At 40.5% G+C, this 25,226-nt stretch overlaps 2 protein-coding genes across 2 annotated transcripts; both read left to right on the top strand.

Annotated features, from left to right (window-relative positions):
• The first annotated feature begins 375 nt into the window (after window positions 1–375).
• Window positions 376–3,051, top strand: LOC119477408 (alpha-1,6-mannosyl-glycoprotein 2-beta-N-acetylglucosaminyltransferase). Its single transcript, XM_037751502.1, has 2 exons — window positions 376–521; window positions 636–3,051. Exon 2 carries the CDS (start codon window positions 894–896, stop codon window positions 2,157–2,159), a length of 1,266 nt encoding a protein of 421 aa, XP_037607430.1. The 5' UTR covers window positions 376–521; window positions 636–893; the 3' UTR covers window positions 2,160–3,051.
• Window positions 3,052–7,047: 3,996 nt separating this feature from the next.
• Window positions 7,048–24,161, top strand: brox (BRO1 domain and CAAX motif containing). Its single transcript, XM_037751503.1, has 13 exons — window positions 7,048–7,201; window positions 8,039–8,140; window positions 8,409–8,515; window positions 11,347–11,443; window positions 12,958–13,053; window positions 13,201–13,273; window positions 15,375–15,480; window positions 16,998–17,087; window positions 18,458–18,543; window positions 18,673–18,754; window positions 20,777–20,927; window positions 22,036–22,195; window positions 23,306–24,161. The coding sequence occupies exons 2-13, from the start codon at window positions 8,040–8,042 to the stop codon at window positions 23,387–23,389; spliced, it is 1,233 nt and encodes a 410-aa protein (XP_037607431.1). The 5' UTR covers window positions 7,048–7,201; window position 8,039; the 3' UTR covers window positions 23,390–24,161.
• The last annotated feature ends 1,065 nt before the right edge of the window (window positions 24,162–25,226 follow it).

Raw genomic sequence — 25,226 nt, 5'->3', positions numbered from 1 at the left:
GTGTAAACAGGTAGTAGTAGTAGTAGTAGTAGTATATACAGTATATAAATAAAGGTAACAAGTGATGAGCTCAGGAGCTCAAATTCTCTGTTTTTATATCAACAGTGCAGCTATATGGGTCCAAACTGAGAATGTAATGCCAGGAGACTATAGTGAGCCTTTCAAAGGTATAACTATACACTCACTGATTACTTCCACACTGTGATGCTGTAGTCGACTAACAAGAGAAACACTGTTCCAGTGTTACTGCAGTAAAGATAATAACATCTTTCTCTGAGAGATGTCCCTCCTGTTCCCTATTCAACTAGAGCCTGATTTACATTACCCTTCTCATATTACTCCGCTGTAGGCAGGACGCTGATTGGTCGAGCAGCAGCTCCGTCTCTCCCCCTGGTTGGCTGGATGGGACACGTCAGCAGTCAATAAGTTGTAGAGACAGACTCCACCGAGATGTCTCATGGTCCGGACCCATCATCCTCCTCTTCCTGGTTATGAGCGTGTTGACACCTACTAGTTTGGGGGTAAGTCAAATGAAGCGTCGACACGCAGCTAGCTTCTTTTGTTTTTAACGCCGAATTAACACACAACTTTAATATAAAGTAGTCAGCTCGCTTTGTTCTACTTTTTCTCAACAGGTGGCAAAAAAAAACAAGCGTCAGTTTGGACAAATGTCTCAGTTTACTGGTGGAGACACCGTCGAGAGGCGCGCGGAGGAGCAGCAGCAGCAGCAGCTAGAGCGAGACGGTTGACATGTCACGACACGCGTCACGCGACGAGTTTCACGAGAGTTTGACGGCGCGAGGACACTGAGTTCACAATGAAGACTTTAAAGTGAATGAAAAGCCATTTTTTTTTTGTTGTGCTCCTCAAAGTGTGTTTTTAACTGTAAGAAGATGAGGTTCAGGCTGCTCAAGAAGAACCTGCTGGCGCTGCTGGGTGTTTCCGTGGTAGTTGTGACTCTCCTGTTTTCCACACGTGTGTTGTTACTGTCTGATAATGACACATCTGGACCTACTCATAGTAACAATAACGCTCAGGGCAACCAGGCCATGCACTCTGGTGACGTCAAGTTCAACTTTGGCTCTCTCCCAGAGTTGACTAAGTCAGTTTATAACGCCAACTACAAGCAGTGTGTCCACAATGCTGACAAGTTCCCGGGGGAGCCTCGGCTGGTGCTGGTCGTGCAGGTCCACAACAGGCCCGAATACCTCAAGCTGCTCGTCAGATCCCTGGAGAGAGCCGCCGAAGTCCACGGCTTCCTCCTCATCTTCAGCCATGACTACTTCTCAGAGGAAATCGATGCCATCGTGCGAGGGATAACTTTCTGCAAAGTGCTGCAGATTTACTTCCCCTTCAGCACACAGCTGTATCCCGACGAGTTTCCTGGGAAGGATCCACGGGACTGCCCTCGGGACATATCCAAGGGCGACGCGCTCAAAACAGGATGCCTCAACGCGGCTCATCCCGACTCCTACGGGCACTACAGGGAAGCCTTCATAACTCAGACCAAACACCACTGGTGGTGGAAGTTGCACTTCGTGTGGGAGCGGGTGCAGGCGATGCAGGGCTACGACGGGTTCGTGATCTTCCTGGAGGAGGACAACTACATCCTACCTGACTTTTTCCATTATTATAAATCCATGATGGAGTTCAGGAAGAGCCACTGCGCTGACTGCGACATGCTGGCTTTGGGGAACCACGACGGTTTAACTGATTTCACCAAACTGTCCAACAAGGTGTTGACCACCGGTTGGATGTCCACTAAACACAACATAGGCATGGCCATCTCCAGGGAGGTGTACTACAAGCTGATGGGCTGCAACGTGGAGTTCTGCACCTACGACGACTACAACTGGGACTGGACCCTGCAGCACCTCTCGGGCACCTGCATAGCGAAGCCCGTCAAGGTGCTGGTGGCGCAGGGCTCCAGGGTGCTCCACACGGGAGACTGCGGCCTCCACCAGAAGGAGAACTGCAGGCCGGAGTGGGCCTCGCAGAAGGTGGAGGAGGGCCTTCATACGGCCAAGGACAGCTTCTTCCCTCCGTCTCTCGTCCTCAGCAGCACAGAGGCGGTGGAGCACAAGGCGCACATGAAGAACGGAGGATGGGGGGACGTCCGAGACCACATTCTATGCAATAACTACGCCAAACGTCTTTGAACTGTAACTTTGGGTAAAAATGTCTATTGATATTCTGCAGATGTGCCATTCATGGGGGGTTTTTGCAACTACAGTCACTTTTGATTCGCCCAAAATTAAAAAAAAAAAAAAAAATTTAAATTTTAACCACCAGAGTACGTAATACTTATAAACCTGTACACAAAATGACATATCATATCACTCATTTTATGTATCTCAAAAGATACCACAGTTGTGGGACATGAAGAAAAGTGCTGTTTGGACCCATAAAATGCTTCATAAATTGTTCAAAATTACATTATTTAGTAATTATTTTTTTACTTTCAAGATAGGTAATAACACGGTGTATATATTTATCAAGCATCGCACTGCAAATGTTGACCCAAAATTTCATTGCTGGGACTTTAAAAATGCCCGTAGTTGCAGAAACACTCTCATACGTAACATTTCAGGGTTTCAGAGGCTGCAGTAATGTTCTTTTCCGGCAAGATTTTTCAAAAAACAGGACCAAATCAACTCCACGAATGCTGCACGTACACAGCTAAACTTGTTCTTCCAGTCATTTTATATTTTGAATCACCAAAGCTGCACAGTTGCCAAAGACTTTTCTTGAGATTTGTGTTGTGTATACTGCAAGCTTGGTCATGCTGTTCAATTTCATGTCACCAGCTTTGTTTATCTCTGGGTGTCTTACAAGCCAAAACATTAGATTAGATTTATTGCATGGGAAGAATATATATCCGAATATGCACACACAATAATTTGCAATTTTATTTGCAAATATTTTTCCTTGTCTGGGAACATTGCACAGGATGTTGTTTAATTCTCAAGAATTTCAATTGTGTTAGTGCATTGCTTTTATGATCCAATATAGCCGCAATGCTTTTTTTACATGTGCTTTTTAATGGTACGATTTTAAGTGCAACAAAAAAAAGAAAAGACTTGCGGTTTTAATCAAAAATGTGTATGACAATCTGAAATATAATGGGGAAAGTTTTAGATCGTACAGCAACTGCCTTTGACTTTAATGTCAAAATGATTTCATGCACATAACGGGATCTGTGTTATACCTTCACTGTAACCAGGGGTCTTTTAAAGCAGCAGTAGGCAGAATGTTTTTGGCATCTTTGGGCAAAAATTCCATAATAACCTTTCAGCATATTGTAATTCAAGTGTTCTGAGAGACTTCTGCTCCTCCTCATGGCTCTGTTTTCAGGCTTTAAAAAAATCTAGGCCGTGACGGGAGACTTTGGCCAATCACAGGTCATTTCAGAGAGAGCGTTCCTATTGGCTGTTCATTCAACGGAGGCAGCTGTCAATCACTCGCAAACACCGATCAAATGGTCAAACATTCTGTTACTGTAATGCCTATTTGTAATGTAAATTGTTTTCAGAATCATCTTGTAATCTACTGTTTAGCTGTAAAATGAGATAAGTTTGCTCCGGCTGGTGGGCGGGGCTTGGTATTTCCTCAGTTAATTTCCAACATGGCTGCCAGATCACAAACATTCTCATTTCACAGTGGAACGGTACACTACAAGATGTTTCGGAAAACATTTTCTGTGAGAAATAGGCACGGAGGAACATGATTTTTTTTTTTTCAGATTATCTGTCTCATGCACTTCTGTCAGGATATAGTAACCCCTTTCATAAAAATATATATATATATTTTTCAAATCATACTTGTTCCAATCTGCCTACTGCTGCTTTAAGGTGAGGTCACCACTTACGTAATCAGTCTGTATTGACCCCCTGGTTGCATCAACAGAGCTTATTGGTTTTTTTTTTCTTTTGATCGTGACTCTTTATATTTGCTTTCTGATAGGTGAAAAGTGACCTTTTGGAGTGTTGTTCAAAATCCTTCTTTCTGCAAACATCAGGGTAGTCTAGGATTCTGCATTTCTACATTTGCACCTTCGTCGTTGGAATTTAATTTTGGGATATAACATCCCAATGAGGGATTTTCTAAAACGGCTTTGCTGTTCCTTTTCCTGGCATTCATTCAATAGTCGGTGAGAAAAAAAAAATCCCACTACAGCTGAAGGTTTTACAGTGTAAAACTGACACACGTATTGTTGCTATTATTGCCTTAAAGCTGACCAAAAGTGCCTTTTATACTTTGTGCCTAAACTTGTTTTTAAAAAGAGATTTTTAAAGGGGCACTGATAACATTGTTGTTGACCAAGTACTTAGTCCACTGTTTATGCATTTGTCAGTGCTGGGGACCTGTAGTTCACATGAAATATATATATACATATATATATATATATATATTTGGTGGTGTCTTTCTTCGTGAGATGTTGAGGGAAATTGAAATGTGAAAGTTAATTTCACAAAAGTCTTCATTGTACAATTAGGTAAAAATAATTGCGTCACTTTGGCATCTTGTTTGTAACGAGTGAATCCAGATAAGCGGTTTAATCTGATATTGGTGCACCTCAGTGTGCCTTACGGAGATTCCTGGTAAAGAAATATGAATGGAATGTGATTAATTAAATAAATATTCTTCTATTTTTATGTTGAAAAGCACAATCAGTTCTTAAGGAACATGGCAAAGATGGCCTGATAAGGCAAAGATGGACTTTGTACAAATGACTTTCTCTGACGTGTGTATGTATGTATGTATGTGGGTTGTTTGATGATTCCTTGGTTGGTTGAGAATGAGACAACTTTTTTTTTTTGCTTGTTTTCTTTTCTTTCTGATTATCACTTGAAATAGCTGTTCATTGTTCACTTAATGTTTGCCAAATGGGGGAAAAAAATAAAAGGCAGAATTTTCATTGTTTGTTGCATCATGGATAAAAAAACAAACTGGTAACACTTTCACTTTACACATGTTTACATTTTTTTTTTGTAAATTAATTTATATGAAACTACATTCTTACAGAGGTTATATTTATATTATGGCTGTCAATCGATTCAAATATTAAATCGCATATTTTTTCATCTGTTTAAAATGTACCGTAAAGGGAGATTTGTCAAATATTTAATACTCTTATCAACAGGGAATGGACAAATATGCTGCTTTATGCAAATGTATGTATATATATTATTTATTTATAATATATATATATATATATATTATTTATAATATATATATAATTTATTTATAATATATATATAATTTATTTATAATACATATATATTATTTATTTATTTATATATATATATTATTTGTTTATAATATATATATATATATTATTTATAATTGTTTATATTTATTATTATCAATTAACAACACAAAACAATGACAAATATTGTCCAGAAACCCTCACAGGTACTGCATTAAGCATGAAAATATGCTCAAATCATAACATGGCAAACTGCAGCCCAACAAGCAACAACAGCTGTCAGTGTGTCAGTGTGCTGACTTGACTATGACTTGCCCCCAAACCGCATGTGATTATCATAAAGTGGGCATGTCTGTAAAGGGGAGACTCGTGGGTACCCATAGAACCCATTTACATTCACATATCTGGAGGTCAGAGGTCAAAGGGACCCCTTTGAAAATGGACATGACAGTTTTTCCTCGACAATCTAGTATGACATGGTTGGTACCAATGGATTCCTTAGGTTTTCTAGTTTCATATGATATCATATATCATACGCGTTATCGCGTTATCTATATATATATATATATATATATATTAGTAATATTTGATTTTATTTCCTCAATCACATATATGACAAATGGCTGTGAATGGGAAGCTTGAATTATAGCATTTCATACATGTTAATTTTTTTTTTCTTTTTTGTGGTGGGCTGTTATTATATGTGACAGTTTCTATTTATAATCCCCCCACAGGCTGTCATGCTCGACTCAGGGTTAATAAAGGGACGCCTCTGTTATTGCTGAGGCTGCTGGACCACTTCCTCCAGATAACATAACATAACAGACTCGGTGTGTGACCCAGTGATATAAACGGTCACACTGCCTCAAATAATGCCACATTTAAATCATGTGGCCTGAATCGCAGTGCAGAGAGAGAGAGAGAGAGAGAGCATCTCTACTTTCAGGAAATAGTATCTGTAGGCCAAAACAGGAACATGTATTACGACGGAGTATTAGGGCCACATTGAGGAAAAAACTAAAATCTGAGATTTCGAGAATAAAGTCGTAATATTGCCAGAAAAAAAGTCGTAATATTACGAGAATAAAATCGTAATATTACGAGAATAAAGTCATAACTTAACGAGAAAAAAGTCGTAAAATTACGATAATCTAGTTTCATATGATGCCATCATCATACAACCTCCGAAAGATCGAATAGTGGCCGGGCCCGACGGATTTTTAAGAGGTTAATATGTTAAAGTAATTTTTGGACCCCTTTTAAAATGGCCATGCCAGTTTTGCCTTGCCAAAATTTGGCCCAAGTTTTTAGCGTTATTTAGCCTCCTTTGCGACAAGCTAGTATGATGTGGCAAGTTGCGTTAATGCGTTATTGTTGCGTTAACATTGACAGCCCTAGCCTATACAGTATAATATAATATTTAAAAAAAAAACTCAATTTGAATCTAATTGAGACAGTGTTCAATGGGTACACGTCCAGTTAATTCCAGTAAGAACCTGGAGGTATTCAGTCATTACACAGGAGGTTTACTGAAAATACAAAAACATAACATCTCTCTACAGACAACCATACAATTTTTGATCTCTGGTCGATCTTTTTCATTCATCCATTATTTTATCATTTTGGTTATGGGAATTATTCTAAAAGGCAACACCTGCATAGAAACGCAACAAAAGACAATTCGAGGAAATTACCAGTTAACTAGTTCGACAAAAACGCTAATTACCAGTGAGTGACCATGCAGCTGTTAACAGCAGTGATCTCATCGCTTGTTTACGCTCTTTTGAGTCGCTGAACAACAGAGAAGCTGATCGAAGATCTCAGGTATTTTCCGGACACGCGTCACATGACTGAACCGTGCGCTCTCATTGGTCCGTCTCTACTCCGTGTTTATTTCCGGAAGTAAGTTGTTGTCAGTGGAAGTGAGACTTTCCACCGCTTTTCCCACCACAGGACTATCAAACCTCTAGTCTAACAGCACCGGGACCACAGGTAAACAGTCAAACATATACTATACATTTAAACTACCAGTATATTCACCCAGCTGTATATAATAGGTCAGTTATCACATCCACTCGACCAGCGAGCTCATCATGTTTACACCTCCAGATGTTAGCCGCTGTTAGCCGCTAGCTAGCTACTGCTCTCCGTAGCTTACGTAACCGACTTCTTGTTTACAACAGACAGACACATACTCGTTAATAAACACCAGTCTTGGCAGCCCAAAGTAACGTTAGAGGCTCTGTGTTCATTTCAGTGAGGTAACAACTAGTGCCTCTGGAGAGAGCTAACTAACACGGCCGCTAGCTAGCAGAGCTGTAGCCACCGTGTCGGTAACATGACGTTAGCCGAGATGACACATAAGCTAGCTAACGATGCCTACCTAATAATCATCTCTAATTAAACATTCTGCAGGCCACCCTTTCCACTATACACACAGTGTGTTAATACCAGAAATACCACTCATTCATTGACTGCATGTCATCCTGTGTTTAAGGTGTGCCCTCATCAATAACCTGATATTTCCAGGTGGAATTTCCTTCATTCATTCATTCATTCATTCACTTATTTCATTCTCACTGTGCAATATAATTTTCCACTTGTGCAATTGTGTTAATAGTCTGTTTATTGTCAATACTGTATATACTGCTCCTATTTTTTGACTTCCTTCTATTTAAATGGTTCATATTTTGTTACACTTTGTTTAGCTCTTTTTTTTACTGTGTTAGCTGATGCATCTTCTGTTTTGCTCTATATCTCCTTTGCTGCTGTACACTGCACATCTCCCCACTGCGGGACTAATAAAGGAATATCTGATCTTATCCACAGGATGGCTCACTGGTTTCACAGGAACCCACTGAAGGCAACAGCACCCGTGTCCTTTAATTTCTATGGAGTGGCAGGGAGCCCCGCTGCCAATAAGATATGCAAGTATGTCTTATCTCCATTATCGAGAACAGTGTTGTCAAATTGGACTGTGACTGTGACCATGATCAAATACCGTAGTACATCGTTTTTGTCTCCTTACCCTCTCTAATGATGATGTAATGTCCTATGACATGTTCCTGTTCCTGTTCCTGTAATCACCTCTTTTTCTTACGAGATGGCCATGCCCTGTTGTTGGATATAATCACTCTGAATACTGTAATGCTATTTTTTTTAGAGCATCGATTGATTGCTATTTGTTTGACACATCCAGTGACCTGAGGACAAACAGGGCGAGACTGCTGGAGATGTTCACTGATGTCACCTGCAACCCCGAGATCATGAAAAATGCCACGGATGCGTACTTCTCCCTCCTCCAAGGTGTGTTTACACTCCCACTATATCGTGCGATCTCATCTATTCTTCTTCTCTGTCTTGTCCGTCAATACAACCAATACAAAACAAACCTTGTTCAAACCAACAGAGCTTTATTTTAACTCTGGTCAAGATCCCAGCGTTTCCCAATGTAACACCCTCCACAAGTGCTGGCTAAGGAATGACAATCAGGGAGTAACTTAAAAGAGTAGAAGTTTTAATTACAGAAATTTAACTTTACAATTATATCCCCCACTGTAACCTACTCACTGTTTAAACGTGAATTTCACACATCTATAAGTCACACGTGATTGATTTCACTGCAAACGATTTGAAACCACACCACGCCTTAAGCCTGCCCTGGCTGTCTGACTGGGATTCGACCTGAGTGAGGTTATACACTGGGGAAGCAGGCAGATTGACGAACAAAACCAAACAAAACAAACAACAAAAATATAAAAAAGAAACTAGTCCGCCCCCAAGGGCAATACCCATATTTTTTTCCCCGCTACCAGCTCACTTGCCAGGGCGGACTAGACAGCAAATAAACCCTAAAGCAAAACAAACGCAAACAAAAAACAGTCCCACGGCAAGAGCAGCTAATGGCCGACTGATGCTCTGCAGAGAAACAAATATTAACAATCTTAAAACACTTTATTATCAAACATTGAAATACATGCGAACTAAATATTAAAACACTACATAACTAAATTTTAAAATACCTGGTACGTTTATTTACTTTCCTACCGACTACCAGCCGCCTTCAACGCAGCAGGGAAATAGGTCTGAAATACATGAACACAAGAAATGTCACACACATTCAAACCCGACAGCATAAAACAATACACACAGACACCCGTCTTAGGCCTACCAGTTGTTCCTGCTCTCTCATTTCTCTGCCTGCCACATGGAATGAGGTGTGCACCTGCCTCACTCCACCGGCCTGAATCAATGCCACAATCAAAGTTCCTCTTGCAGGTAGCCCTATATCGGCAACCCTCCCTCATGGTTGCCCTTCCCCTTTCCCGGTCTGTCACCTGCCACACCAAGATACCAAATGGGAGTGGGATAGGCTGAATTTGAAAGAAATGTGTATAAAATGATGTGCAATACATCTGTATTATGTCCATTTGATTTGAATGGTGCAGCGTGTCAGTGTTAACATCCCATTGCTTCAATAAAGACTTGGAGCAAGCGGATAGAGAATATGCTGCCCATGGTGCTGTCAGATGGAGTGGGAGAAGAATTTTTCCAACTTTTAACCTTTTCCATTCCACCCCTATTTTTCATAGATCCATTTTGTCTTTTTTAGGGGGGTACAGGGGTTCTTTAGGCGGAGTTAGTAGGTCAGCAGTAGATGTCACATAGAAGTGGTGTACATCATCTGAGAGCTGGAACCTGGAGATTAATTTGAGATGCAGCTCAGCACTGTGTATCAAGTTGTTCTTGTCATAAATCAGAAATGACGTTAATTAATTCAAATAGATTGTGTATACCGACTTGGAACATGATGATAGAAGTATATGATGGTCATCCCCATGCTCTATTATGTCTCATAAGTTGTTGCAGCAATTTTTGGGTTGATACCATTTGTGACACAGATTTGGTGCTAAATTCAACCATTTTTTTACCACTCGAGAATTGATAAAAATGATCAATAATCTCTCCAAAGTACCACATTAAGACACCAAGACCTTGAGTAACTCCATAGGTATCAAGAACGTTTGACATTTGGAGATTTCTGCAAGAATTGTATTTTTCAATGACTGGATGGCGAGCGCTTCTGTTGTGTAACTGCTCAGAAACCTCCTTTTTGTCAATCTAGCTGGGAAAGCCATCCATCCTCTGAATGCTCTAGGTCTCTAGTCTGATGCATCCATCCTCTGAATGCTCTAGGTCTCTAGTCTGATGCATCCATCCTCTGAATGCTCTAGGTCTCTAGTCTGATCCATCCATCCTCTGAATGCTCTAGGTCTCTAGTTTGATCCATCCATCCTCTGAATGCTCTAGGTCTCTAGTTTGTGGCTGTAAAGTTTCATGAAGTTGTGATTATCCTAGAGGTCACCACACTTCATTTTATACAGTGAGGTCAAGCTTAAAAATAAAATGGTCTCACTACAATGAAATGGCTACTATGGGGACTAACATCATCACACATTAATACAATCGGGCTCATTGAATCCACAAGAGTCTCTGCATGTTTTTTTTACCCAAACTGCATGTGATTATCATAAAGTGGGCATGTCTGTAAAGGGGAGACTCGTGGGTACCCATAGAACCCATTTACATTCACATATCTGGAGGTCAGAGGTCAAGGGACCCCTTTGAAAATGGCCATGCCAGTTTTTCCTCGTCAAAAATGTAGCATAACTTCGTATCGTTATTTTGCACTCTTTCCGACATGCTAGCATGACATGGTACCAATGGAAAGGTTCTCTAGTTTTATATGATACCACTTTAGCTCTAACACTAAGCCTACTACAACCTCCTGCTTCCTCAAAAAGTGGAAGAGGTCAGATACTTAAGGGGAAATTTAAGGGGAAAACTAGATGTTAAATAGTGTAAAGCCAGTTAAGTATGCAAAATACTTCACATTTGCAGAGTTAATGAGCAACATCTTGGCATGCCATTGCCTAAAAACACTGTGCTTGAAAAACTAATTGCATCCTTACAGTATATTGTATTGTTAATTATTGTAAATTGTGTGTCTGTGTTTGCCTTCTAACATTGCATTTGTTTTTTTGTTTTTTTAAACTTTTATTTTGCACCTAACCAACAGCTTCTCTCTTTTTTTTTTTCTTTCTTTTTTTTTTAAATATTGGTTCATGATACAATAGGCTTCATCTCATCCTTGGATGGAACTACACAGGAGAACAAGATGAGGTTCATCCAGAACTTCAAGTGGACTGACACCTTACAAGGAAACTCACCAAGGTAAAAACAGACGGAATGCTTCCAGTCTCATTGAAAGTATTTTATGTAGTGTTAAAGGTTGCGTGGTACTGTTAAGTGTATGGGTTGCAGTTTTAATAAGGAGGGGCGAAGTAAACAGTTTAAAGTGTTTCCAGGAGGCCATTAACCACCTATTTGAAAGATGTGCTGCACATATTAACAATTCCTAAATGAGGAATTGTGGGCAGAAGTGATTACAAAAACTTGAAAAAAAAAGACATTCAACTTCTTACTCATGACTTAAGTGGCCATCTAGTGAACAACACAGATACACATCTAACATCCGTTCTATCTACCATCTCATCCTGTGTGAAAGTCCTCGCAGTAATGAAGACTACACATAACCCAGCTCTAGTTTAGCTCATTACATTTTCAGCTCAAAAGCTTATAAAGACATAAACAAACTTTCTGATAGGGCTGCACTATTATGGCCAAAATGATAATCACAATTATTTTGATCAGTATTAAAAGATCCTGATTATTCATCTTGATTATTCATTGTTTTTTTTGCGACAAAATATTTTTTTATTGCACTTTCACATTTAAATAAACAGAGCACTGCTTTCACTTCCATGTTGTGCTACATTCCTGCTAATTAAGGCTGACATTGCAATATTCCTTTCTCTGCGATAGATATTGCGATATGAAAAAATACAGGATATATCCAACCTAAATTTTGTAGGCTACATTGTAAAGTTAAATGCATCAATCTGGTGCACTTTGAGAGCAAGATCTATGAAGAACTTTGTGCTCTAAAGAGTTTAAAGGTCCCATATTATAAAAAGTGAGATTTTCACATCATTTATATCATAAAGCAGGTTAAAGTGATATATAAATACTGTGAAAGTATCAAAACACTCAATCCACGGAGAAATACACACAGCCCGTATTCAGAAACTGTGTGTTTTAAACAAGCCGTTAGGATTTCTGTCCATTTGTGATGTCACAAATCTACAATATGTGTAGACCATTTCACAGTTTTTAAACGTAAACATACTTAATGGGTCCCAGTTTATTTCCTGTTGCAGTGTATGTGAATGACATCAGCTGACAGGAAATAAACATGGAAGCTGTTTCCTAGCAACACAATTCCGTTGCCACTCCGTTGAAATGCGCTAAAACAGAGCGTTTCAGACAGAGCGTGAATACAGGTATATTCAGGCCGACAGTATGAGAAAAATAAAGTGTTTTTTGAACATTACAGCATGTAAACATGTTCTAGTAGAAACCCAAAATATAAGTATGAACCTGAAAATTAGCACGATATGGGACCTTTAAGATCTGAAAAGAGAGAGGGTGCAGCCAGCATTAAATCTACTCTCCCGGGAAGCAACTAGGTCTGGGCGAGGGCTCATGTAATGCTCATGGAAATTCACCCGGCGAGGGCCTACTCACCTGCAGCCCTACTTACTGATCATAGTTGTTACCCTGCAAAACCAGCAGCTACAGTTGTACCAGCCTGTATAACCCACCGTCTCTCCATGCTCTCCTCCCAGTGCCCAGCAGGATGCAGTCTTTGAACTGGTCTCCATGGCCTTCAACGTAGCCCTCTGGTACACCAAGTTTGCCTCGAGACTAGCGGGCAAAGAAAAGTATGTCTTTTTTTTTTTTGTCCGTATGGTGTATTCATTCATGTTAAATCCATCGTATATTGATTAATCCTAGATTTTTCAAATCGTGTACACTGCTTTGTTAGTATACTAAACATTTTGTTGCCGTCATGTTTTCCTGTTCTATAGCGTAACAGAGGCCGAAGCGAAAGATGTTCACCGGAGCCTGAAAGTTGCTGCTGGTATATTCAAAACCCTCAAGGTGAGGAACATCTACAGACAAGTCAAGTCCTCCTAAAGCCACTTCCCAGTGTCAGACTTTGAAAAAAAACCCTAGTCTAAAATGTAAAAAGCTAGCCCCCATGATGCCTTGTGGAGAATTATTGATGTAACTTCTGGCGCGTCGGGTCACTGAACCTGAATCGGCATTTTCCATGGTAACAATTATTACATCAATTGAATATTTTGACATTTTAAAATTTTCATTAATCGCCGTTGAAATCATGTTCCGCGCTCCGTACGGAACACCGTTAAGCTTAATGATCTTCCTACACAGGCGGAGGCGTCACTTTGCCCCACTTTTCTCAAAAACTCTTGGTCCAAAAGACATCAGTCAAAGTGTAGACAGTTTAATGGATGTTCTCTCATGAGAATGAGCACACAAACAAGCTTGTCTGGCTCTTAACAATAGAGGAGTTGCTGCCTGGCGTGGCGCTGAAGGGCGTAAAGTGTACAGAACACCGTACCACAGCTCCACAATGACATTTTTAGAAAATGCAAATTTAACATTAGTTAAATATCTGTTAAAAATAAAGCAGGAGGGCCCAGGGGTCTGCAACCTGCGGCTCGGGAGCCACATGAGGCTCTTTAGCCCCTCTCGAGTGGCTCCATGTGGATTTTTTAAAAAATTAGTGGAAATGAATAACTGTTCTTTGTTTTTACATTTTCATTTTTATTTATCATTGTTGTAGGTCTATGGTACGACGGTACAACGGAGTATTAGGGCCACATTGAGGAAAAAATAAATAAATCTGAGTTTAGAGAATAAAGTCGTAATATTAGGAGAGTAAAGCCAGAAGTTTACGAAAAAAAAGTTGTAGTAGTATGAGAATAAAGTCATAATATAAAGTAGCAATTTTACGTGTTATTTTCTTTTTCTCGTAAAGTTCTGACTTTATTCTCATAATATTACGACTTTTTTCTCGTAAAGTTATGACTTTATTCTTGTAATATTCTGACTTTATTCTGGAAATCTCAGATGTTTTTTCCCTCAATGTGGCCCTAATACTCCGTAGTACATTGTCTCTTTGGCCCTTACTGCATTAGACTTATATACTATATACTTAGACTATAAACTGTGTTACCTTCATCACAATGCTCAAATGTTTTGCGGCTCCAGACAGATTTTTTTTAAAATTATTTTTGCCTAAAATGGCTCTTATGATAGTAAAGGTTGCTGACCCCTGGGTTAGCCTATGGGACTAACTAGCTTACTGCTACTTCCGCTACCTCACCGGACGTTACGCCCATAATCGTTTCTACAGTAACACCCCCGAGAATAAGGTGGATAACATGAGGGTTTTCTCCAAAGACTCAGAAACTAGAGATGTTCGATACCATTTTTTCCTTCCCGATTCCGATACCTGAACTTGTGGTATCGACTGATATACTAGTACTGAACCAATGCCAGCGTGATGAAAAATATATATATAGTTATTACTATTATTTCACAGCTGTTTGCTGCTGACCATGTTTGGAAGTGATATGACTACTATCTTCGTTGTCTGATCTGGCTAAAGGTTAAAGAGGTTAAACCCTTTAATGTAAAACATGAACATTCAGTTTTACTTGTTGGACTTTCCACTGTGAAATGTTGCCAAATGGCTGATATTTTCCTCACTCTTGACTACCGTTACACTCTCCACCAGCACCGCACTGTTGTTGTTTGCTATCGTCACGTGACAAACTACCTGCGATCAGTTCTTCTTCGCTGCTCTAAAACAGTAGTTGCCGGTGGCAGCCATGATACATCCAGGGGCGACAGCACAGTGAAGGCTACTGTTTTTGGAGAAGCGAAGAAGAAGTGATTTCTGGTTAAACAAGTCGATTTTTTTTCTGGGTTGATAAGTTATGGTATCTGATCGTTAAATAGCCTCGCCGATACCAGATATACCAAATTTTGGGCAGTATCGGACGCATTTCCGATACTGGTATCGGAACAACTCTACCTGAAACAGCAGCACTTCTTGTTCCTTTACTTCCACTGCAGCAGTCAGATTAATACAGTCAAGAAGTGCATCGGTTAATAATAAATAATAAGTTAAAAACTGATTTTCACACAACGAATACTCTGTTTGCTACAGGAGGTCCACATCCCACGTCTCATCACCCCAGCCGAGAAGGGCCGAGACCTGGAGCCCAGAGCGATCGATGCATATATCATCCAGTGCCAAGCGGAGGCACAAGAAGGTAAAGGCGCTCCAGGCTTGAACTCTGAACTATATAGCTATATAGACTTGTACTTTTCAGCCATAACTAGCATGCACCAGGCCCGGTCAGACACATTTCTATTAGATTAATACACCTAGTTTCTTTTTTTTTTTTTTACTATTTTTGTGATTCGCAGTCGTGGCTTTCTGTTGAAGTTTTAATCTGAAATTCTGCTCAAAATTCATCTTCTCAATTTATACTGTAGGCCAACTGTCTTAGCTGCACATTGCTCGGCTGCAGCGGGGCATTTTTCTTTACTTCCTAGTATGTAACCATCATAAGAGGGAGCAGTAAAACTGAGCTTACTGTAGTGGTGATATCTGTGTACTCTAAAGCCCGGAACACACCAGGAACGTCAGGAGTGCGTGGCGGTTGCGTTACCTGTTGTTTTTATTCCGGCATCCGTGTTAACAGGTAAGAGCAGCCACACTGCCCACGAGAGACGCACGTCACACGCACGTCACACGCACGTCTCAGCTGCGTCTCCTATAGAGATTCGAGATCTCGCCTATTTTTGATGCGTGTCACGCGCGGTTCACAGCAACAACAGACAGTGAAAGTGATCTATTGACTGTATATTAACATCATACCAGCAAGATTACTACAGTTTCGATGTCTACATGTAGAATATGTTACGGAGAAGAAACAAAAGTAAAGACTTATTTTTAAATTAACACTTCCAGCTTTCATTTCTAAATAAAAGCCCTAAAGTGTTTTTTCTGTGGACAGAATTCCTTCATTTGTTAACATGAGGCTTTTATTCTGGAATATGTGCCGGACAGTGTTCTAGAACATGCAGTGACTTGGGGAGCTCAATGAATGGATATAGTACGGAGTTTTAATTGTGGATAATTACTATTATTTACAAATTACCACACGTTTCTTAACCTTTCTCGGTCTAAAATAAATAAAAATGATATTTATAATGAAATGAAATGGCCATTAAAAGGCAAACTCTATGTAGAAAGAAAGGGCTGACAGCTCCAGCAGACATGCAGCTGAAACGCAGCTGGTGTGAACTCCCGACGCGTGATTCATGCAGCCGCCACGCCATGCAGCCGCCACGCGCTCCTGACGTTCCCAGTGTGTTCCAGGCGTAATACTCTCTACACTAGCAGATCTAAATCCAAGACAGAATGTCCCCTTAAGGAGCAATGAAGTTTATATTATACATTGCATCATAGCCTGAAATAATACAATCTGAATAGAACCATAACAGTGCAGTGTGACGTAGCAACATAATTCTTAAGTTGGGTGTTGTGTTATAGGAACTATAACCTATAACCAGTGGATTGTTTTACGTTGAATTTAAATTTATATCGACATCTGACAATAGCTAAGGGTTACAGAGGCTTTTAGAAAATTAAAGAGGGGTCTTTCCAGACCAATGACAGCAGACACTCACAGTAATGAGTTAATGAATTGTTAATGATTCCTAACCGCCTAAATTTTATACCGTATCCATATTTTTACCATCTATTTCTCTTTTTCCATAGTGACAATTGCCAGAGCGATCGAACTGAAGCACAACGCCACGCTCATTGCAGCGCTGGCATTTGAGACGGCAAACTTCTATCAAAAAGCTGGTCAGTATTTTGGAATTTTTTTGAAAATTTCTTTTGAAAGTGTTAAAGTATTACAGTGCTCATTACATTTTCATTTAAAAATTCACCACAATGCAGGAAATGAAGTGTTGGACGCCCAGAACCCCCCGCTTAATATGTCCCCCCACCCACGATGTTGAAACGAAATCTACGCCCTTGCTTTTTAGTATGGCAGCAGTGTAATGTTGTTTGAAGTGCTGTAGTTGCTTCCTTTTAGATATATATCTCTGAGCATCCCCAGCTCTTGGAACAGGTCTTGTGTGTTGCAGTGCCTTTGCAGATCAATATCTTTTATTTCGCACAGTTTAGTCAAATGAAAAACTCACAGACAGGAGATTTGGTTGGAAGTACTTTGTAGGGCTGTCAATCGATATATAATATTTAATCGCATGATTTTCCATAGTTAATAATTTTTTATCTGTTCAAAATGTGCCTTAAAGGGAGATTTGTCAAGTATTTAATACTCTTATCAACGTGGGAGTGGGCAAATATGCTTTATTTATACAAATGTATGTATAGATTTATTACTGGACATCAATTAACAACACAAAACAATGACAGATATTGTCCAGAAACCCTCACAGGTACTGCATTTAGCATAAAACAATATGCTCAAATCATAACATGGCAAACTGCAGCCCAACAGCAACAACAGCTGTCAGTGTGTCAGTGTGCTGACTTGACTATGACTTGCCCCAAACTGCATGTGATTATCATAAAGTGGGCATGTCTGTAAAGGGGAGACTCGTGGGTACCCATAGAACCCATTCACATATCTGGAGGTCAGAGGTCAAGGGACCCCTTTTTAAGTTTGGAGCGTTATTTAGCCTCCTTTGCGACTAGCTAGTATGACACGGTTGGTACCGATGTATTCCTCAGCTTTCATAGTTTCATATGATGCCAGTATCTTCAAACTGAGCCCGCTGCGACCTAAAAATCACTTGCAAGTTGCATTAATGTGTTAAAGATATTAGTGGCACTAAAATGAATTTGCGTTAACTCGTTATTATTGCGTTAACTTTGACAGCCCTAGTTTGAATTATTTTTATATTTTTTGAAAGGCCCTTCAGAGGCGTGAGGCCCTATGCCTGCTGCACCAATCAAACACCCCATGTGACATCTCTGGTAATAATAATATAGCGGTGAGTGAGTGAGTGAGTGAGTGAGTGAGTGAGTGAGTGAGTGAGTGAGTGAGTGAGTGAGTGAGTGAGTGAGTGAGTGAGTGAGTGAGTGAGTGAGTGAGTGAGTGAGTGAGTGAGTGAGTGAGTGAGTGAGTGAGTGAGTGAGTGAGTGAGTGAGTGAGTGAGAGAGATCTATAACAGGCTAGTAAAGGCCAGTATTTCTGTCCACAGACCACACATTGAACACCTTGGAGCCGGAGTGCAGTAGCAAATGGAGGAAGTACCTTCAGCTGAAGCAGCACTTTTACATGGCTTACGTAAGTTCACGCATATCCTAATGCATGTTTTCACAGTACTTTTTGTTCATGCAACAAAACCTTACATGACATTAGAGACAGAAGATCAAATCAGGCTCCTGGTTGTACCCATATATTCTGTTTTCGCAGGCGTACTGCTATCATGGACAGACACTGCTGGCGAGTGACAAGTGCGGCGAGGCTATACGATCCCTCCAGGAGGCAGAAAAGTGTACGTATATATCTATGTGTTGGATTAAGCATTTGTTTCATCTATTGTTGAACCTGATATTTTTTTTTTTTTTAACCACATGTATTAAAGGGATAGTTTGGCTGTTTTGAAGTGGGGTTGTTGTGAGGTACTTCTCCATAGTCAGTGTATTACCCACAGTAGATGACAGTCGGCACGACCAAAGTTTTGAGAAACAGACAGGAGTTAGTGCACAGAACCAAAGCAATGTACAGCTGTAGACGGGAGCAGCAGCAATATGTATTTTTGACACCTAAAAGAAAGGCCCACCTAAAAACTGCTTTATCTTGCCTTGAGACAGCCCTTTTGTGGCGGGTAACTGAAGCCATTGTATCCATGTATGCTCTCGCCAAAGCCACCAGACTCCATTTGAAAAAAAAGAGTAATTTTACCCCGCAGAGCACAGGAGTTGCCGATCTACCGCTGCTTCAATCTATTGGTTTGTTCGTGTTATTGTGTGATGTTGGGTTATTTTGGATTCATCAAAATGACACAATAGCACAAACAAACTAAAATTACTGTTTTTTTTCAATGGAGTCTGGTTGATTTGGCGAGAGTATAGATAACGGCTTCAGTTCCTCGTCAGAATCATGGACTGTATAGTGGTCAGATGGTAAGGTAAAACTGATGTCGATTTTTTAAGACTTTTTTCGGGGTCTAAATATGTTTTGCTGCCGGCCCCGTGCACAGCAGTACATAGCTTTGCTTTCCGTGCGGTAACTAACTGCCTGTTTCTCCAAACTGGGGTCGTGCCGACCGTCATCTACTGTAGGTAACACACTGACTATGGATAAGTACCTCATACAACCCCACTTCAGAACACCCGGACTATCTATTTAATGTATTTGTACATGTGTTTAATGTATTCAGCTTCAGGTTAATGTGTTTTTTTTTTTTCTTTTTGTGCATGTTTCTATGTGAAATACACTCATTTATTTGTCACTGAAAGCACATGTCTAGCGATGCACCGACACCCCTTTTTTTCAGACCGAGCACAAGTACTTACATTTGGGTACTCGCCGATACCGAGTACCGATATGAGTACTTCTCTGTGCCAAAAGACCCTCGTTAACAGCCATCTGGAGGGTGTGAGCGACACACGGCAGGCTGGGGAGTCCCGCATATGAGGCGGTGCGCCGCGACCGGCTCTAGGTCGGCTTGGAAAGGCTCGGGGCCAAGGTGGCTCGCGGCCGCAGCTTTACAGCGCTACCCGCCAGGACCTCGCCGCACCGTGGACAAAGGGCTCGCTGCGCCCTCTCTCCCCGCCGTGGAGGGCCTCCTGCTCCCGGTACGTCTGTCGACCGGGGCGGACTGTCCTCAGTGCACCCTAAACGCGTCGTGCCGCCAGATCGGGGCTCGGCCCACGTAAAAAGGCGCCAGAGGTCTGCGGCGATGTCTGCAACCCACCCGACCCGTCTTGAAAAACGGACCAAGGAGTCTAACGCACTCGCGAGTCAGAGGGTGCAAGCAAAACCCCGTGGCTCAATGAAAGTGAGGGCCGTTGCGTGCCGGCTGAGGTGGGATCCTGGCCCCGCGGGGTCAGGCGCACCACCGTAAAGTGGTATCGGTGCCGTTGTATCGGAGCCATTTTGCGAGTACGAGTTCATGAGCACAGTACCGGACCCGATACTGGTATCGGTATCGGTGTATCCCTACACATGTCAATCAGATAAGGTTAATGTGACATGTGTTGTTACATTATGTGCAGTATGTTATTATGAAAACATGAATTGTTTAGTTAAATTTTTCTTGGTTAAGTCCATTATGCAAAATATAGACTTATACAGCAGGTTAGAGTTTACAGTATGCAGTAATGTTACTGTTAGTACTTGCTCACTTGAGCAAGGAAAACCAGGTGTTTCCTGTGTGTTTGTTTCCTGTGTGTTTGTTTCCTGTGTGTTGCTGCAGATGAAATGAAGAGTCACATTTTTTTTCTTTTCCTCGCTTCCTTTGCTATGCTGCCTGGATTTCTTCTGTATTGACACGAAGAACCTCTCTGTTTAGGTTACTCCCATGCCGAGGCGCTGTGTAAAGAGTATCGTCAGACCAAAGGCCCGGGCACCACGGCCAAACCGTCGGAGCAGCTGTTCTTCCTCAAACTGGGCGGCCTCATTAAAAACACACTGGAGAAGTGCCAGAGAGAAAATGGCTTCATGTGAGTCAGTCACTGCTGACACATCCGTGCATGCAGACTGATATACTGTACATATATTGTTGTTCTTGGAAACATCTATATCTCACACAAAGGGCAGTCATATTTGAGTGGAAGCATTTCAGGAAAAAATATTAAACGCACCACTTTTTGTTTTTGCTCCTGTTTTTTCACAAGTTTAAATCAAAGATCGGAGACTTTTTTTCTGCCCACACGAGGCTTATTTCTCTCAAATTTCCTCTCGAAGCGTTGCGTTTATATTTGCTTTCAGTATAGTTGCATATACAGTACATTTTGTGTCTCTCCCGGTTGTTTTGGTTGCTAAATAGATCTAGGTGCAACACTAAAGCCTCTGTGATATTGCTGGCAGTGGCAGAGACATTATCAAAACTTAAATCTACTCTTGAACGCCACAATATGTGATTTTCTGCCGCTAGGGGTCTCTTAATCAGAGCAAAAAGACGAAGTTTGGTGACGTTGTGAAGTAGTGTGGGTTCATTGGGAGTTGTTGCTGTCATTGCAGTCAGTTAGGATTCCTTCAGTGTTCATCGTTCAGAAGGTTTCTGCCGAGAGCAGAATTATTCAATTCAATTCAATTTATTTTTGTATAGCGTCAAATCACAACAGAAGTTATCTCAAGACGCGTCACTGCGCAGTGGTCTCTTCCCTCTCCAAAACAAGTGGACACGGTGATTCAAACTTGTAAAAACACTGAATAAAGCAGTGTTTAAAATCAGCGTTTCTCCAATTGCTGTTCGGCGGACACAGGACGGAGGGGCTGCGAGCCGAGCTGCCGCTAAACGTTTGCACAGTTTGTTTCTCTGATAACTTGAGATCCACACGTCTGATACATAATTAAAAAGATCTAAAAAGTGTGCCGTAAAAATGCTCCTTAAAACTGGATAAAAAGTCAATTAATGACAGCTTCTGGGAGACAATCACACTTTTCTCCTTAAAGTGACGAGTTTTTCTCAGCTTTTTAATGAATTATTATTATTAACATTTCTTTTAACTGTTTTAACCGATAGTGTTAATCGGTTAAAATACTTAATGTCGATTAACGGTTAAACGGTTAATTATTAACATCCCTACTTTGGACTTATTTCCTCAGATACTTCCACAAGGTCCCAGTTGAGGCACCCCTGCTGGAGTTGAAGGCGAGTTACGGCCTGGCCGAGCCGATCGCCTTCGAGCTCCCGCCTCTCAGCGAGCAGTGCACTCCTGAAGTCTATGCGACTTTTGACCTGACTAAGGGAGCCAAAAATGACAAGGTACTGTACTGCGGCTCATGTCAAAGTGTTATCACAACATAAGCTGGATGACAGTAGGGGGTGGGGGAAAAAATCAATTCACCTATGTATCACATTATTTTTTTACGATTTTGAAATAGATTTTTTTTTTAATACCATAACCGATATATTTGCTTCATTTGAGTTTATGCGGAGGTAGAAGGAAGTTACCGCTTTTATTGTTGTAGTCTGAGTAAGACAGAGTAACCTGACGTCACAGCGAGCCGAACCGAGAAAGTAGAAAACGTCGGAGGCTCCACGTGGATACGACCTGCACCCTCACATGTTAAATCCAGCATGGTAAACACTACACATCCAGTAAAGAATGGAAACACTTTGGGTTTCACACATTGACATGACAAGCAGAGCTAGACATCACGGCTAAAGCTACAAGCTAACTCTGTCACGGACAGGAAACGTTATCGTATCGCGGTAGGAAGTAGACACGTGGGACTCTGTCCGGTTTTCAAAATAAGGTGTTAACAAAGGGAACTGTATATACAAAATACATCTATGTAAATAGGATTGATGGATTATATTCACCAGAAGTATTAAACATTACATGTCCCTTATAAATTAAAAAGAAAATACCACTAATTTGTGAGGGAAATTACTTTATTCTTTGATTCTTGGGTTGTGGAAAAAAATCAATAATTAATGCCTGACAATGACTGATATGACTTCAAGACATCTCAGACTACATACATGCTGAAAAACATTTTTACTGTTTCAATTTAGATATTTCCACAGTAAAAGTCCCTAGAAGTGTATGATTCAACTTTTTCCCATGGTCTAGTGTTAAAAAAAAGTTTTTAAAAAATTGCAATAAATCGTATATATATATATATATATATATATATATATATATATGTATATTTATTTATATATATAAATATCGAATCGTAATATTTGTAGAATCGCAATACTTAAAAATCGCAATACATATCGAATCGGCACCCGAGTCTCGTGATAGTATCGAATTGGAAGATGGGTGTATCAAACACCTAATGAGGTCTTTATTCTGAAGAAAAAACATTAATTAGCTTCCGTCTGTTTTTGAGAATTTTTTTGTGACTGTTGCTTTAACTCCAGGCCAAACCCAAGGAGGAGGAGGTGAAACCAGTGAAGGAGCCGGATCTGAAGCCTCAAAAGGACACAGGCTGCGTCATCTCCTAAACTCTCCACAGATCCTAATTTTCAGCCTCATGCTTCTGTAACCATCTATTGTAATGATGGCATCCATACTTCTTTTCATGTAAACCTCCATAGGAAAAAATGTATTCTTTTTTGTAATATTAATCCATGGTGTTTTACATTTATGCTGTATTGTATTCTTGTATGACAGCCGTTATCCTCGCATCTAAGCCGGAGCCGGTCCTCCTCTTAACCGTCTCACAGCTACTCATAAAGTCAACCTAAAACCTTTTAGAAGATAGAAAGGTATTTAGTAATTACTAGGGCTGTCAATTGATTCAAATATTTAATTAAGATTAATTGCATTGGTACAGGGGAGACTCGTGGGTACCCATAGAGCCCATTTATATTCACATATCTGGAGGTCAGAGGTCAAGGGACCCCTTTCGAAAAGGTCCATAACAGTCTTTCCTCACCAAAAATGTAGCGTATTTTTATAGCGTTATTTAGCCTCCTTCCCGTCAAGCTAGTGTGACATGGTTGGTACCGATGGATTCGATATGAAGCCAGTATCTTCACTCTAGCTTTAAAACTGCCCCCCCCCCCCCCCCCCCCCCCCACAACCCTAAAAATCTCAAGTTGCGTTAATGTGTTTAAGAAATTAGTGGCGTAAAAACAAATTTGCGGTAACGCGTAATTCTCGCGTTAACTTTGACAGCCCTAGTAATAACGTGTCAGCTGAAATATTCACTTTGAATTAGGTCTTTACATGAGGTCATTTCAAGTATTATAAATAAGCCTTATTGGTAAAGCAGTCCTATTATTGGTGCCTTTGGCTGCAATGTAAACCCGCTCACTGTTGCCTCTTAACAGAAGTGTCTGGTTTTCAACCTTTTTTGGGCTCTGGAGTGATCATAGATGACTCAAGTAATGGAAACGGGTCTATCAAAACATGCTGAAAATGGCCTCAGGAAACAGATCTAAACAAAAGATGCAGCAGTAGCATCTAGCAAGAATATTTCCCACTACCTAGAATATGATTCAACCATCCAGAATGAGTAAATGTAGGGAATTGCATTCCCACATCCAAACTTCCTCATAAAACACACTAAGACAATTAATGGAATTGAACTGTAAATCAGTATGCGGACAGACAAAGATGACCGCGTGTGTCAAGCGTGTGCTGGGTGCATTTTGCTTGTTTTAGCTGTAACAGTTTACAATCAATACTTTATTTTTAGATCACATGACGTATGTACTGTAGTTCTTTTTGTACAAGACATTACGTAGCTGTTTTTTCTTTTCTTTTCTTTTTTTTTTACTTCTACTACTCATTTAAGAAAATGATGAGGCTGAATCATGCTTAGGGATTCTGTGATACATCCCCGATAATAATTTATTTCTATTGTGTAATGGTATTTTAGTTAAACACACTTATGACAGCATATACAATTCTACTGTATGTAACTCAAATCATGTGTTTTTGGTGATTTTCTTATGTTTCAGTGGATGCACCAGAGTACCCACCGATACATACGGTAAAACGCTTAAAGTTTTCAGTTGCTGAGAGAGTGCTGTGTTGTCAATAGTTGACACAGTATATGTACTGTACATCTATTGAGTGTTATCCCTTTTCCTTAAAGGGGCTCTGTGTAAGAATCAGACATTTTGCTTCTTAACAGCGACACCTGTGGCCGTAAAGTCAGTCGGCGTCCTGTTGCCCGCGCTTGTGCTCGCACTACCGACACACACGAGACTGTCTGTGATTGACGGGCATCGTGTTGATTAGCAACATTAGCCAGCTGAAACCACGATATCAATACATATTTCACATGCTTGCTAGTAATGTTAGCTTACCAAACGAAGGTCCCCTCCTTGA

This window comes from Sebastes umbrosus, chromosome 18 (genome assembly GCF_015220745.1).
Source record: "Sebastes umbrosus isolate fSebUmb1 chromosome 18, fSebUmb1.pri, whole genome shotgun sequence".
Taxonomy (NCBI): Eukaryota; Metazoa; Chordata; class Actinopteri; order Perciformes; family Sebastidae; genus Sebastes; species Sebastes umbrosus.
The sequence above is the reverse complement of the archived record's forward strand: the minus strand, read 5'-3'. Positions and strand labels throughout refer to the sequence as shown.

Excerpts from the sequence above, each read along its gene's own strand:
- brox (XM_037751503.1), top strand. The coding sequence starts at position 8,040 with ATGGCTCACTGGTTTCACAGGAACCCACTGAAGGCAACAGCACCCGTG. Across the intron at positions 18,544-18,672 it reads AGCACTTTTACATGGCTTAC|GCGTACTGCTATCATGGACA; the intron begins GTAAGTTCACGC and ends CTGTTTTCGCAG. Across the intron at positions 20,928-22,035 it reads CAGAGAGAAAATGGCTTCAT|ATACTTCCACAAGGTCCCAG; the intron begins GTGAGTCAGTCA and ends TTATTTCCTCAG.
- LOC119477408 (XM_037751502.1), top strand. The coding sequence starts at position 894 with ATGAGGTTCAGGCTGCTCAAGAAGAACCTGCTGGCGCTGCTGGGTGTT.